At 39.5% G+C, this 16,559-nt stretch overlaps 1 protein-coding gene across 2 annotated transcripts in view; it reads left to right on the plus strand.

Moving 5' to 3' along the window:
• LOC114056359 (myocardial zonula adherens protein-like) overlaps window positions 1-16,559 on the plus strand; it is a 54,626-nt gene that overhangs the window by 19,469 nt on the left and 18,598 nt on the right. For both annotated transcript variants that reach the window (XM_027881517.1, XM_027881516.1), the window contains exons 5-10: window positions 61-174; window positions 1,028-1,180; window positions 4,062-4,187; window positions 5,041-5,169; window positions 7,002-7,087; window positions 9,845-9,950. In XM_027881517.1, coding sequence (XP_027737318.1) covers window positions 61-174; window positions 1,028-1,180; window positions 4,062-4,187; window positions 5,041-5,169; window positions 7,002-7,087; window positions 9,845-9,950 — 714 coding nt within the window. The remainder of the gene's footprint in view (window positions 1-60; window positions 175-1,027; window positions 1,181-4,061; window positions 4,188-5,040; window positions 5,170-7,001; window positions 7,088-9,844; window positions 9,951-16,559) is intronic.

Here is a 16,559-nt window from a genome sequence, read left to right on the forward strand (position 1 = left end):
CATTATTCCATATAAACCCTTTTTGTTTTTGTTTTGTTTTGTTTGTTTTTTCCTGCTCAGGTGACAAATGCTCATCAGGAATCCTTAGAGACTCATGTGCGAGTGCAGGCCGCAGCCTTAGATAGCTTTAGCGAAATGAACAGCTCCTTGACATCAGCATCAATAGACTTGCAGGTACATCTCAACAGCTGTGTCCCAGCTGACAACTGCCTTTGCTAACACGGGTTTAAAAGCATACACGCAACATGGGGGACAGATGTACATTCTAGCACTAAACAAGACCATGAAGTGCTGCCTTTGATACTTAAAGCAACTTATTTAGGAAACTTAAGACAAAAAAGTTCCCACACTGTGTTTAAAAAACCCATTAAAAATAGTGTACAATGAAGAGATACTGATACACAGCAGATTAATGCCACTAGTTGTGTCTCTACCAATTATCAAAGGTGATAATGTGATCTGTTCTGTGTAGTGCAAAATGGTCCATCCCCTGACTTGTTCCTACCTTCAGCTGTTGGCAGGAATGGGAGTGGCATATTTGAATGCTAAACACTGGTGAAACTTTACGTAACTGTGAAATGCTGGGGGAGGAACAAGGTGGGAATGAATTTTCTTTTTTAAAGACTTTCAAATTCCCATGTAACTGAGCTGAACAACTGAATGTTCCTGCTTTCTTGATTGTCACAGTTTTTTTCAGTCTAGTGCCTTTTATATGTGTCACATGGCCCTTGGAGAGAAGAAGGGAAGATTATTCATACTGAACTATATCCGTGCTCCTGTCCTTCTTTTTTTTTTTTTTTTTTTAAATAATATTCCAGGACTTGATGTCACTGAGCACATTTCTCATGGAAATACCTTCTAGCAACAACAAAAGCCATTTTAAATGTTAAAACTTGCAAAACTGTTCACACTGCATTAGTACATCAGGAAGCTCTTTAAATGTCCTACCTGTTTCATAATCTCTTGACTATCTTAGTTCATCAAATTATTTCTGATTTTTAATATGTGGTTTGCCTCTTTCTTCTAGAAAACTCTAGTGGATGTTACATTGGAGAACACTGACATAAAGGAACAAATAAGGAATCTAAAACATACACATGAGCAATCTATGGAAAAGCTGAGAGAGAAGCAAAAGCAACTGGAAACAGCACAAATTGAAAATCAGTTACTGAAGTTAAAGGTGTGGTATATAAACTCCTCTAAAAATACTGCACAGCAAGGGCATGAGGAGCATGTTAAAATAATTCCTTGGCCTTATTTGTAAAGGGTTCTTCATTCTTCATGCCCTCAGCATTCCCTAGAGCTCACGTATTTCTGTGAATCAATACTGGTTTAATAACAAAGAATCTCAGCTGGTGACAGTCAGACTTTCCAGAACAAGGGATGTAACATAAGATTCAGGGATGTGGGCAGAATGAAATTCAAACCATTAAATGGTTATTAGCATCTTTTTCTATTAAGTGAAGGAATTATTATAACTCTACACAGGGCTATATGAATTTCTTTGATGTTGAGTTTACTTGGCATTGCACCATAGGTAATCTGTTAAGTCTTATGAGCATTTGGTCAGCAGTACTGTAAGTATCTTGAAAAGAGAATTAAACTATTTCTTTCAGAGAAATGCAAGAGAATAAAACACAAATTGCAAGGTTTTATATGCCAGAAAGCTTGACCATGTTCTCCCTTCATATGCCAAATGTATTCCTTTAATCTCAAAAAAAAAAAAAAAAATAAGCCCAGGACAAAAACCAAAAAACCCAACAAAACCCCCACACCTTCTTCTGCAAACCTTTGCTGCTCTTAAAATTGCTCAAAGTAGACTAATTTGGATATAGTACTGGATCAAAATTTGTTGAATTTTGAAAAATTTGTGACTTTTTTTGGGACAAATTTGTGAAATTAAGGTGACTGATGCTTTATTTATGTTTCATTTTGTCAGAGAAAATGCTTCTTTTGGCTGTCTAGTGACTTGCATTCATGCTCAATGATGAATGGCTAAACAAGAAAACATTAACATAAACGCATTTCAACTTACAATTCAGGTTCTAGTTTCCTCTTGTAGTGGAGCTTTACAGGCTATAAAAGTCAGGCTATTTTGTACTTGCCGTTGTCAGCAGGAAATAAATAGAGAAAAAAACCAGTAAAAGAAGCGAAGGTGATGCAACTGAGATTTTAAAACAGAAATTTGGGCTTAGCTATAATCTTAAGGACATGCATCAACAAGTCAGGGAAAGGTATGTCTGCTTCTGAGGGCTGAGAACCACAGTTTAAGTCTCAGTTCTACTAAATGTGTAAGGATTTGTTTATCTTCAGGCATGTCAAGGTCTGCAGAATACCTGCCCTGCCTCTATATGCAAAAAGTGTAAATTTTGCCCTCAGACTTGCAGTTTGAGTACAAAATGAGTGAAAAAAGACCTCTGTCTTTGACAGTTAAATATAAAATCATGTATCAAAGGTGCCAAGACATCTGGGATCTAATCCTAGGGGTGGATATAAGAGGATGTGTGGAATCTGTTGATGTGTGGAACAGTTGAAAAGCAGTAACTACTGTATGCCATTTGTATTCTGGATAGCAGAACACACCTACGGGGATTTTTGAGTAGGTTCAGTTTATTCATATAACTGTAACAACTGAGAATGGAGATGCTGCTCATGAGTATTATAACAGATGCCCTGATACCTCTCCCTTTTTATGCTTGTTTTTACTTTCCTCATTGCTCAAGCTACAAACAAGGAAAGATGGAGATACAGGGACAGAGATCCTATTCCAGTTCAATGTATCTTAAAGAATCTGGGGTTTAATTTATTGGCTTTTTCTGAATGATCTGATTCGTTCAGGCTTCCTGAAATGTGGAAGGTTAATTTAACTCCACTCCCTCTCATAAAGGTCAGGTCACTACCTGTGCCACAGTCTTGGTCTAGGTGGGATGACAAAGGGGACATTTGCAGTACCAGAGGAGTCCTTCAGAGCTCAGTCCCTCTTCAAAGGATGAAATGCAGTGTTGTTTTTGCACTGGGTAGTAAACAAGCTTGTTTCTGCCATGCAAGATGAACACAAGGGTTTACTAAATCTTTCAGTCCTTGAAATGAAAAAAAAAAGAAGCAACCCAAAACCATCAGAAGTGTGTATTTTGTAGCTGTGGAAAGTGTAGTGATCAGCAGGGAACACTTGATTCTCTTCCCAGATGACAGTGTATTCCTCCTGTTCCTGTCACTTTTGTAGCACCAACAGAATTTCAGTATAATGTTGGCTGTTTCACAGCATCTCTAGGAAGAGATCTAAGTCCTGGACTAGTTATTTTACTTTGCTTATATTGTGGTTTATCTACAATAGGTGGGCTAAAGCTGTGAGTATCCTATCTAGTGTTTAATCACCAAGGGTGTGTTTCAGGCAGTGTTTTCAGCCAACAGAAGGAGGAAATCCTGTCTCAGAACTACCATTCTTACCCTCTTCCCTGTAGCTCTAGTAAAGTTTCTGGTTCTGTTGTTAAAAATTAACCCTTCCACACCACTGAGAATATAAATTTTAATTTTAATAGTTCCCTGATCTGCTTTGCTCTGTTGTCACCCCACTTCTTGTGCCTACACAAAGAGCAGATTGTGAAAAACCAAGAGAGAACAGGGAGGGTACAGCAATAAGTGATTATTGTTTTGAGTGTTCATGGCTGTTTAGAAACAGGGATTGAGTCCAGTCCATCTCTAAGCTGTGTTTCCGTAGAATGGGGGGAGACAAAATCTTTTCAATGGGGAAGCAAACCGAGTGATTTGGAGGCTGTAAGGAAAGGGTTCAGTAAAGAGGCACTGCCTGACCTTGGATAAACAATGCGTTAAATTCAGACAAATTGAAACTTAATAAAACAGTAACTTCTACAAGTTGCAATGATGTGTGTGGTGGAAGAATGGTGTAAATGGTCTTGATGCAAATGGAAATCGGCCTCAGCAATGTCAGATTTGTAACAAGGTGGAGCTGAAGCTCGAAGTGTTATTTTCACAGCATGTGAACTCTCTCCTGCTGCCAGCAATGCTGCACTGACTCATGGATCAGCTTTCCTCCCTCACAGGTGGAATCATCGCAGGAAGCCAGTGCTGAAGTGATGAGAGAGATGACAAGAAAACTGTATAGTCAGTATGAGGAAAAGATGCGAGAAGAGGAACAGAAACATAAAGCTGAGAAAGAAATCCTCCTGGTATGTATAGCCAGCCTGCAAGAGTGGTAATCAGCTTGGTGGTGTGTCTCAATCCTCAGTACCCCAGAGCTGACATGTGTTCCTTCCCTTCTGTCCCTGTGACTACTCGTGCCACAGTTACTAACCTTTCCAAACTTCTGGAGTTGTAGGACTAAGAAAAGAATGTGTTCAAACATAGTAATGTTAATGATAATGTAGATTTCAAAATTTGAAATGAAGTTATTTGGGTTTTTAACTCTTGATTCTCTAAAAAAAGAAAAATATAATGCCCAATTTTAGTGACACTTTAGGAAGGAGAGGGGAAACAACTTCACTGGATGCTACTGGAGCAAGAACTCTTCCTGTTCCTTGGTTTCCTTTACCCCCAAGGAAAACCTTTCTGTGAACAGTTACTCATTGCATTTTTTAACTGATAGAGATGGATGATGATGGAGATTGAAGATAGATGCCCCTGTCTCTTTCTATTCATATTGCTTTACATGTGAGGAAAGTACAAAACTAAACATGGCAAACTTTGGTGTTTTAGAAACCATCTTCTGCAACAGCATATTTTTCTTAGCTGTTAGTTCACAGCATCCTCAGAAGGGAAAACAAATATCTAAGAATGAGTAGAAGTTTTTCTCAGATTGTCATGCTGGTTCTTTACTGATACTTGTGTACCTCAAAGTCTTTTGCTGTGCATAATTCACATTTAGGGTCACAGCTCTTCTGGATTTCTGGGTGGGTGTAGTGAAAAGCTGTGAGCTTGCTTAGAAGCTATTAGCTTAGCTCTGTAGCCTAAAAGAAATGAAAAATAAAAATTCCTCATTAATATACTTGGTGCTTATATGACTTTAAATGTTCTTATTTTAAGGAGGAAACAAATCGGCTTCTGAAGGCTATTGAAGAGGCCAATAAGAAGATGCAGAGTACAGAAACCAGCATCCAGGAAAAAGACCAGAGAATTGGGGAGCTGGACAGGCTGATTGAACGCATGGAAGTGGTATGAGAGTGAGCTGATTCCTGCCGTTAAAGGAAATGCACCAGTGCATGGAGGAAATATAACTTCCTGTAGTTTTTCTGCTGCTCAGTGACACACCATTGCTGTTTGCTTCTTAATTATTGCATTCAGATCAGTAAATGGACCTGGACTGCCACAGAGACACTGTGATGAAGTGGTGGTTCTGTCTTTCTAGTCCTCTTTACAGTCAGGGCTAAGGTGTCAACATTTCTTTAGGAAATTAACATTACTTTAAAGAAAGAATTTAATAAGACCATTCAGTCTCCCTTTGGTGTGCAAAGACTAAGCCTAATCAAGTAATAATCATAAATGATCCAAAATCACTTACAGATGTTGCTGTGGTAGGTCCATGGAGTGCATGGAGCTCCACCTGAGGATGGATGAGGAGCCGACAGAGAGCTTTTGGGTCAGGGTTAAAGGGAGGGCAGTGACAGGTGACATTAGAGTGGGGATCTGCTACAGACCAGCCAGACAGGGAGACTGAAAGTCTTTACAGCCAGCCAGACAGATGGGGCTGTGTACAGACAGATGGGAGTGCCCCTCACCTTCACAGGCCCTGGTCCTCATGGGGATCTTCAACCACCCTGACAGCTGTTGGAGGGACAACAGGATAGAAGCAACTGAGGTCCCTGGAATGTGTTGATAACTTCCTTTGGAAAGTGTTGATAACTTCCTTCTCCAAGTGATAGAGGAGCCAATGGGAGAGGTGCTGTGCTGGTCCTCGTTCTCACCAGCAAGGAGGGGCTGGTGGGGGATGTGCAGCTCAGGGGCAGCAGTGGCTGCAGTGACCATGAAATAGTCGTGGATACACTGTGGTATTTCTCATTTCATTCAGCAGCAGGCATCTCATTAGCTTTAAAGATCTGTGCCTTGCTATCTGAAATATGGGAGCAGAGAGAATTTTAGTCAGTGGATTGAATACAATCTCCTGTTCTTACAGATGAAGTGGGTTTTTTGCACCAGTTTTACTGCAGTATAGTACATGTTTAGTCTCAGTACTTTACTGAGAAATAGGTTTTTATAAGCCAGTTGGCTTGACTGGTTAGTCTAACGTGCATTGAGCCCCCTTTGTCTCATACTTGCAGATCTATTAGTAGAATTAGTGACTACAGTGAGAAATCATTCAGCTTAATATCCCCCTTTAGTGGCTCCATTAACTTCATCTGGGCTTCAGCCTACAGCTTATAAGTGTTACACAGTGAATAATGGATTCCAGTGTAGTTCTTAAGTACTGATGAATTTCTTCACATTAGTTATTTAATTTGCTCTTATCTGGCTGATACTTGCTGAGTAAGACTGAATGCCTCTTAAATTCCCATTAAAGTGGATAACAGATTTACTTCTCTGTTAACTTGTTTTAATTCAGTCCCCAAGTCCTCATAGATCTTCACAAGCACTGGGCTGCTGGGCACTTAAAAATGAACAGGAATGTTTTGGGGGAAGAAAATAACAGCAACACCCTTTATCTCAACCTTGGATTGGGAGATCTTTTTGGAGAGATAACATAGACAATTTGACATTTATGTAGTTCAAGATTTTGCTGACTCATCTTTTTATTTAAAAAATTCAGTTTCAAGTACAGCCATACATCTTCAAATAGAAATTTGAAAACTCCCTTATTTCCATGCATAGCTGGGAATTTGATTTTACTGTTACGCATTCTGTGCTCCTTGGCTGTAGGAAATTCATGAATTTTGTTTAATCAGTTTCTATTTTAATTTCACAAATGATGTTTTGAATTGCAATGAAATATGCTTTGTGAAGCCTCTACATTTTGACACATGGAGAACTGAAGGATAACATTTCTTGTTTAGGAACGTCAGCAGCTGCAAAAACAACTTGAATTGAATGAAATACAAATATACGGAGCGAAATCTGAAAACAACTCTGACAGTGAAAGGTGAGATCCATCTTGTCTGTGGAACTTCTAGTATTGCTAGGAAACTTTAGGGGATGGGTTGTTTTTGAAGACACTTGAATTTTACTTTTTTTTAATTTAAAAACTGGAGTCTGGTAGGGATTGTCTTTCTGAATATAGGTTTATTTACATGTAAAATACCAAGATGATAAATTTTTGCAACAAAGCAACAAAATCTTCATGCATCTTTCCTGAAAAGTTGTTTGCAAATATGCAGAGTATACTGTAGACAGAACAAGCTGTGGCATCCTTTGTATTTTTCTTAAATCTGCATTCCCAAATTCAGCACAGTATGATCTTGACTGTGAATACTTTCATTATTTCCTTCTGGACTGCTCAACAGAGTATTAAATGACAAGACATTCTCTATCCTGTATTAAGCTGTAGGACATTCCCTTTGTAAATAGGAACTCTTGGGGAGAGCATATAACTGCCAGGGGTGTCTCTTTTGTATAAAAGAGGGAAAGGGGGAAATAGATTTGAGGCTTGGAGGGGCAGGTCTGATGATTCTGCCCACAGGTGGCATGTACATCCATAGCTACTTCTTTGTGTTCTGGCCAGGCAAAAGAAAGCTCCAAGCAAAGTCAGAGGCAAAGTTCCAAGAGAATTCTATCCAGCACTGAAATAGAGTAACTGCAATTGGAGTGAAAATTGCATCTGCCACTCAAAGGTTTATATGACGCTGCTTGAGCGGGTAAAGATAAACCAGACTGTATAACTGTGCTTGATTACTGCTTGTGGTGGGAGCCCCTGGTGGTCTAGAGAGTTAAGGTGCTGCGCTGTCACCGCAGAGACCCAGGTTCAATACCTGGCCAGAGCCACTCCCCGGGCAGATGGAGCTCGTTAGCCCTGTAAGGCAATCCATCTACGTCCTGAGGACCTCGCTGCCACTGTCCAAGCGTGCTTGGCCCCGGCAGATGAACCTCAGGATTAAAGGGTGGGCTCAGTTCCGCGCACACTGTGTCTCACCTAAAAAATCCAATGCGCAGGCTGGAAGGTGGAAAGACCTTCCCCGGTTCTTCGTTCGCGAAGACTGGCCATTACTGCTTGTGGTTCTGTGGCACCCAGAAATTCTGTTTCGAGGGTTTTGGCATCCTGCTGTTCTTTAGGAAGTGTAAACATAAAAGGAGGTCCCTGCTGAGAGCCTCTCACTGCGTGGTTGTGTTGATCTGTGACCAGCTTCTCTGGTGTCAGGGCAAGAATGGATTTTCACAGCAGCCTGTTAAAATAATAATTAAAAGTGAACAGATGTTCAACTACATAGAATATGGAGATGAAAGATAATTGCTTTCTTCCTTTACCTCTGAATAACACAGACTCTTCTTGCTTCAGTGGATCCTTTTCAGTGTGAAAAGTTACACTGCAGTGAAAGGGTAAAGGCAAAGTTGAGGCAGGAATTTGTGCAATGCAAGCAAGCTCACAATTGCAATCTATGCTATGCAAGCAATGAATCTATGTTCAGGTGATGCTGAAGTATCTTCTTAAGTTCTCTTTACCTATCTGTACCTGACCAGACACTTGATCTCCACCTGAGGAAGGACATCTGTTCATTTCTCCACTGCTATTCATGCTTAAAATTCTGACTCTTTCAATGAGATACTAAATATGTGTTAAAATTGCAATCAAAAATATGAATTGTAGTTTTGTGAGACCTTAATACTCACGACTGAAAACCCTGCAGAAATGTTCTGAATTTGTTGAGTCCTTGTCGAAGTGCTGCAGTTAAATTTCTGTAGAGTGCTTCACTGTTAATAGAGACTTTTTGGGGGAAACGGGATACAATTCAGTCATTCAATAGAATCATGCCTTACAGTTTGCCATCTGCTGCTTTGTCTCAGAATGGTAGTTCTATTTGCAGCTTCAACAGTTTCTTCTGCTGTGCACAGACCAAGATGAAAAAAGCCTTTTTGGTTTTGATTTCCCTCCTTCACTTTTCAGATTCTGTCCAGTCTGAACCTTGGAGTACAGAAGTTTGTTCTGTAAGCAAGGCATTGTGTTCTTTGAACAATTTTAAGAACTGTACATTCAGATAAAAATGGACACTCCCATGGCCAACGAGCCAAAAATTTATTAAAAAGCTTCACTCCTGTTCCTTTACATATTCTAAGACTACTTTTCTGACAAGCTGACAAACCAACCTGGGGCAGGAATTCTGTGGGTGTTCAATTTCTGTGTTAAAGAAAGAAATGTAGGATCTATCTGAAGAGTCATGTACAAACTTAAAACAGTCGCAATTCCTGCTGACTGTTGATGAGTTAATACCACTCCACTTAGCATTCTGCTGCTCTTGGCAGCTCTACCAAATTCTTGACTCAAGGCTTTCCTGCAGTAAGACAGTTTTGAAAGCAGACCTGCTTCCTGGCTTTTATTCACTATATATTTCCAAAACGTTTATAGTCAGGCTAAATGTGTCTTTCTAATGATAAAGGTCTAGTTGTCTAAGAGCCTTTCACTTAAAGGAAAAACATATTTTGAGATGAGTTTTGTCACAATGTTTAATTGTCAGCACTTAGAGCTCTGAGTAAGCGTGCCAGTATGCAAGACAAAGGTGAGTAAACTTGGGAGGAGACAGGCACTTGGACTGAGATTACCATTAAGATGCACTTTGGACAAATTGACATATGTCAGTGGAATTTGACTCGCCTATCCTGATTTATGATGAATAATGGGGATTGTTCTCATTTTGCTTACCGTGCACAGCTCTCCATTTACATGCTTGATCCTTGCCTGCTTTGCTAGGTCACAGCACTTGGAGGAGGTCGCAGCCAGCCTGAGAGAGCGAATCAAACACCTGGATGACATGGTTCACTGCCAGCAGAAGAAAGTCAAGCATATGGTTGAGGAGGTGAGATCTAGTAAAACAACTCTGAGTCTTTGGGGAGCACTGATTCTTTTAGTACACATTCCCAAGGGAATTCTGTCCTGTGTGCAGTTTCCATATGGCATCTTCCAATGGAAGATGGGTTTAGCATCTGGAGGGAGTGAAGCAGAAAGACGAGGTGAAAGCAGTTTCATGCAGTGGCTGTGGGTTATGAACTGTCATCTTTAGGCTGACACTAATTCTGGAACTTTTTGTGGTAGTGCAGGAAATGCAACATCCAATTTGCAACTCAACTGGAACCATTCAGAGGGTACCTGCTGACACAATGCAGGCTACTCATTACAGGTCTCCTTCCTGTACAGAAGTGGAAGGCAAAACCTGACCTTTAGTGTTTTGTTCTTTTGGTTTTGGAGAGTTTTGTTTGGGTTTTTTTTTTGTTCGGTTTTGTTTTCCTAATGTGTTTCCTCACAGAAATAGGCCTGCAAACACAGTTTTCCACCACTCATCTTTTTTTTACCCTGGTCTTGGGACATCATCTTATCTGATATCATTTCCTGTAAAATTTTAAGTGGAATTTTGCTGGGTAGCTGCTTCAAGTTACAGGCTACCTATGTGTCAAGAAACTGTTTCACAGTCAGAAGGCTTTAATTGCAAACATTTCTGTTTCTCCAAATGGATGAAAGAATGACATGGGAAATAGTTAATTTAAGTTTAAATTGGAGCTTTACAAAGCAGACCAGGAGTCTGGTTATTATTACTCTATTACACGAGTCTTCTATTCCATGGAGTACAGGCTTTCACAAAATATTTTTTTATTTTTATTTGGACATCTCACATTCACAAAATCATGTTTGGAAACCACTCAAATCTAAGACATTCTTTATGCATTCACAATGTGCTGTTACAGGAGTTCTGATTAGACATGGTTGTTCCATTTTTGTCAAGGTGGTATTTATATTTATGTTTACCTATATCTGTTTAGCTTCACAAGATTCTTATGTAGTTCTGCTGTATGATCAGATGTGTTGATACGAAGTGTCTTTTACATGGAAGGATTAAAGCTCTTCTGTCATATCAGACATATCAAATCTTGAGGTTTTGTTTTTAGCTCAGCTTGCCATTCTCACTATTTTCAAGCATCATAGCTGGTCTAAAACCAAACTAACAGTCTTTACACTATGGTATTCTATTAGGAAAACTTCTCCAATCTAATCATCCTATCCATCTAATTAATGAATTATAGTTTAATCTGTTTTGTATCTCTTTGCACCAACCATCATATTATGATTTTTTTCTGTTCATTTGAAAGAAAAGTTCTAAAGGACTTAGTCCCTTTGAGATACATCTGGCAACCCAGATGATTCTGGTAATATAGGAGGATGGTGGCCTAGAGTTTGCCCTTTATTAGTAAATATATTTTTAAAGTGCTGGATGTAACTTGACCCCTTGTGGGCTGCACTGGCATAACAAATCCTTCCAGCTCTGTCAGATGTTTTGGCAAAAAAACATGTACAAAAAACCATGTACAAAGCATGATTATGATTCCATAAATATTGGGTTTAATGGGTCGGTTTAGCTTGCTGATTCCTTGTAATGTATCTCTGCTGGTGCCTTCATATACACAGAAAGCCCTTCTAGAGCATCTGCTTATCATATTTGACAAGGAGAGTGTTAGTGACCAAGTCACTACTTCCCTGTCAAATATGTCTACTTTTAATTGATGTCTGCCTGCTTTTCAAAACCAATTAAACCTTCGTGTAAATTTTTAACTGCCACGGAGCCATAGGAATATATTTTTGCTATCTGCTTTAGTCCTTGTGTGTTTTAGTTGTTCTTTTAATTCAGTTTCCTTGAGAACTTCATGAACATCTGTAGCTACACCTGTATTTTCACCAGTGAACTGGCTAAACACTCCTGTACAAGAAGTTTGATCAGGTTAGATAGTCCCAAATACATTAGGCTTTTAATGTTAGTGGTTTGTTTTTTTAATTTTGTTCTGTTTGTGGCTTGTGTTTGTACTGTGTTTGAAGGAATACCCACGATACTGTTGGCATGCACTATTTTAAACTGAACTCCTAATTAAAGACCTAAAATTAGCAGCCTTAATAGTGTAGAGAAGAGTAGGTGTCCACCATGGGGAAAGAGAAAAAGCATTGCAGATGTGAGTGCCCTCAGCTATCCAAGCATGTGGTGTTTTTCCTGATTTTGTGTTCTTTTCTATGTAATATTTGTAAGTGGGTTTAGGTGTATTTTAAGCAACACTTGCTAACTATGCTGTAGAAGCTGAGAAATCCTCAACAAAAATATTGAAAAGGAATGCTATCTGAAGAGTCTGTTCTGAGTTAAGTTAAAAACTAATGAGTAGCAGCACTAAAAATACTTCCTAGAGTAAATAGGGAAGATTGCACTACTATTTAAGTCCCAGAAAACATGTACGTGAGGGTATATTTAAGCTCACACCCTCTCTATACTAAACTGATTGCAGAATATAATGGGGAAGAATATCTAGAAAGATGTCACAAAAACCTGTTGTGCTACTCATTATTGCAATAATTTCATGGTTGGTGTCTGTAAAATAACATGCCATCTCAGGGTTTATGAGGGTGTTATAATGATTGATAACTTGCATTTAAATAACTGAGAAAGAATGATCAAAGCAGTGAGAAGTCTTGCTCTCTGAAATGCTGAGCTGCTCTGTGGCAGGAGAACAGACTGAGAACAGGCTGACCTGGGAAACTCAGGAGAGAAGTGTAAAGAAAGGAAATAGGAGAAATTATTGGCAGTGCTTTTGTTAGGAGCTGAAACAGAGCTGCTGCCTGAACTACTGGGTGAGAGAGATGGCCAAGCCTGTGCTTGCTTGGCTATGGGATGAGCTTTGTTTAGGGTGTATCTTAGTATCATTGGACACAAATCTGAAGTATAAATAATGGGTTTATTCTTTCAGTGTAAATCAGGAGTTTGTGCTGTTAGCATCTCCAGTTTAGACAAAATGGAGAAATGAGCATCACTTCAGAGGGGTGCTAAACAAACAAGATATACTGCTTCAAACTCGTATGAGGAACTATCAAAATTGAACAAGCTCTGAAATGAATCTCCTGGCTGAAAAAAATCACAAAATAGATTGTTCTTTAGGCCTCTTAGGGAAAGATGACAGATCACTTGCAAGGAACAGAAACAGGGCACCTTTTAAAAGAACTGCAAGAAGTCGAGAGGAAGTGAAAGAGAAGTTTTAGAGTGGAGTTTTGTGATGCACTGGGCAGTTCCAACACCTCTAGTGCTGTTTTGATGGCATTTAAAATGTATTAGGAGGTGGTGGTCAGTCCTAACTTAGGCAGGCATGAAAGGGGATGATGGCAGAGGAGCACCAAATGTAGGAGGCCATGGAGGGAAAGAATGTTAACACCTTCCTCTTCATAGGTCCCTTCTTGTTGGTACTAGGTGCAGTGGCTGTGTGATCTAGGGAATGGAACCCAGGAAGAGAAGGACAATCACAATACAGTGTGCTTATACTCCTTAGCAAAGACATCATTTGCTTCTATTTCTTCTTTCTCTGAAAATAAATCCACCTGAGCCATTAATAGAATATTCTTCAACATGATCTAGTCCAACCAGTCATAAATTAGGAAGGAGCACAGAAAAGAACTTTCAGAAGAAAAGTAAATGGAAGAAATAACATGGAAGTTTGCTGGAGCTGGTACTTTCAACATCTCTCCGTGTTAGATCAGATTCACATCCATTTTTCAGCCTTGTAGGGATTGTCTGCTGTGAGAGCCAAGACTGCACCACCTGAGCAGAAAGTCATGGTCTGCATAGTCTTAAAGCCTCATGTTCTCATTAGAGAGATATTGCAGATGATTTAAGGCTGGCAGATTTATCCCTATGTTGAGCTTGTTTGTTAAATAAATCTGTTTGTTCACAGCTTAGTGTAGTACATTTTAAATGAAGTGTTGGCAGTTGAAAGTGCAGGACCTGCATTTGGCAGGTGTTTAGAAACCCAGCCCTTTTCTCATACTGTTTGTACATTGCAGGCTTTAAAAGAAAGCGTGAGAAGAGACAGATGGCCACAGTGGGTCACCCAAAGCTCAGGGTTTTTTTAGCCCTTTGTAGTTATCCTAAAGTGTGGCTGGGCAGAGAGAGGTTTTCAAAGACACTGTGAGAGGAAGAATCTGCAGGGAGACTCTTAGGTGAAAGATGGAGGCACACAAACTTGAGGCCCTTCTGCTAAGAAGTTTGCTCTGCAGAGACAGAATTGGGTAGGCAGATGGAGGCACAGAGGTGCTATGGGAGGGCGTGGAAAGCTGCTACCACATTCTTTCCTTCAGGGTTGAAATTGCTCTTGTTCTGTCAGAGGGGTGAAAGCTGTCTTTTAAGTATCTATCCGATACAGCCAACCAGTTCATCCTGTGCCAGTGTAGGAAATGTGAGTTTAGTGTAAGATGTCTGAAATGCAAAGCAGTGATTTTAGATCAGCAGCAAAATTATTTTGTGGCTTGATCTCAGTTTCAAACCTGGAGAGAATGAAGAGAACTTTAGTTTTAAGATGTGTGCAGTTGCCATCGAAATGGATTGCAGTTTCATTGCACAAGAAGCTTGTTTTATATGTAATATTGTTTCACTGCTGAGAAGCAGGAGAGGGAAGGAAATAAACATTAACATTTCATGGGCAAGGTGAGTGGGTTGATGCAGATTCTGAAGGGGTCTGAAGAGAAAAGAATATTTGATTTCATACCAAGAAATTACTACAGAACTCAGATTTCACATGAAATTCCCCTAACTACTGAATTGAACTGTCTCTAGGTCATGGCCCATGAGCTGTTCTCCAGCTTTAGTCTCAGATTCGTTGGATAATAAATGGTGACCAAACACCAGGGAGAAGCTGTCTCCTGTTGTGGAAGATACTTGCATGAAAGGACAAAGTACTAACAAGCAAATGATGTCCCAAATACAGAAGATACTTTGTATTGCACAGGTGGGGAATAAAGAAGACATTTTTCCACCAAAGAGTTAACCATCTGAAAACATCTGTGTCAAGATACTCCATCTCCAGATATATAGGAAACTTTCCCTGTTTTAATATGGAAGAACAGTTTCAATGTCAAGCAAAGGAAACTGCACAGAAGCCCAGAGAGTGAGAAGATGGAATCAGCAGCAATAAACAGATGCCAAATTTGTATTAACCAAAATCTGCATTGTATAACACCTACCACAAAACAGAACACCAACAAAAACACAAACAAGAAATGTAGAAAGAGAAACCCACCTTGGGAACTTGGAGGAAGAAGATAAAGGACAGAACATAAAAAAGTTGCCCCCTACTCCCCCTCTGCCCAGTTCAAGTGTTTGGCATCCCTCAGTGGACTTGAGCAAGCAGCACATTGCTTATCTATTGGCAGGAGTAGAGTCGCTGCTGGTGTTTGGTGAGAGTGTTTATACATGCATAACATCAGCCTTTCAACTGGGAATTGCCCAGCCAAGTCCTTAATTAGAACACTTGCCCATTACTGAGGTAGCTCTCAAGGGGGTGGTTGAACTGCAGACAGGGAGCCAATGTCTGTAACTCATTAGGACACCTCAGCCTATGGGCCTGCTTTGGCAATACATGTGCATCAGACAGGCCTAATGTGTTCCTGCAGCTCCCTGCTTTAGGAAGGTCTCTAAGTTGGTGCATTAGCTTCAATCAATCAATTGTTGCTTTTTCATTAAATAAAATGTGAGTTTCAAAATACAGAAGGTATTGATGGGTTGCTCAAGTGATTTAGGGAGGATTAAAAGGCGAAGGTGCTTATCCTTATTTACTGTGTTATTGTTCCCTGGAAAAATTTCAACACTCTTGTCTAGCCTCTGATAAATATCACTTAAGGTCCAGTGAAATATTGGACTGAGGAAAATCCTGTTCTCCTTGTACAGGAATTACCTATGAGCTTTCAGGCTGATGTTGCAATGCCTTGTCTGTCTGGTGCATGCTGTGTAGCATGTGTTTGTCCTGTGTTTAGTCATATTTATGACCAGTTTGTTCATGTCTCTGTATCAGTGTTACAGATGCCCAATCCATTAATAGGAGACGAATAAGGAAAATTCAATATACTTGAATAATATAGGATACTTAAATATGTTAAAACTGTCATGTTCTGATAAATATTTTAAACTAATGGATGATAATGTAAGTGGTACATGTTGACTGAGTTTACCCAGTAGCTGGATCTGTTCCAATCCAATAGATCACTGTATATTTTAAGCCTCCATATCTATGTCCGAGTACACAGAATAAAATAAAGTTTTCTATTTCAGGCTTTCTTTATAAAAGCTCTACAATTGGACATAATTTTAATTTACTCTTAAGATGCTCTTTCCTTCTGCTTTAATAGCTTTGTAATTCTGTTGACTTTCCCTTCTAATACCACTACTCAAATCTCCAGCATTTCTTTAGGAACTCTTTCTTTTAGGTCTTGCAATTCTCTTTTTGACTGTTCTTAGGTGTTCTATCCATGAGATTGGATTAATGGTGTTGACTCTTATATCTCACTTTCTGTCTTAGTGAAGCAGAGTTTAGTTGCTTGGTGGTTCAAGAGAAAGAAGTGCAGCTCTTCCTAGAAAGAATTTACACATCCCATTCAAGTAGCATGACAAGTGTTT

This window comes from Empidonax traillii, unplaced genomic scaffold (genome assembly GCF_003031625.1).
Source record: "Empidonax traillii isolate 1590-97213 ecotype Southwest subspecies unplaced genomic scaffold, ASM303162v1 scaffold90:size2128546, whole genome shotgun sequence".
In the NCBI taxonomy this organism is placed as follows: Eukaryota; Metazoa; Chordata; class Aves; order Passeriformes; family Tyrannidae; genus Empidonax; species Empidonax traillii.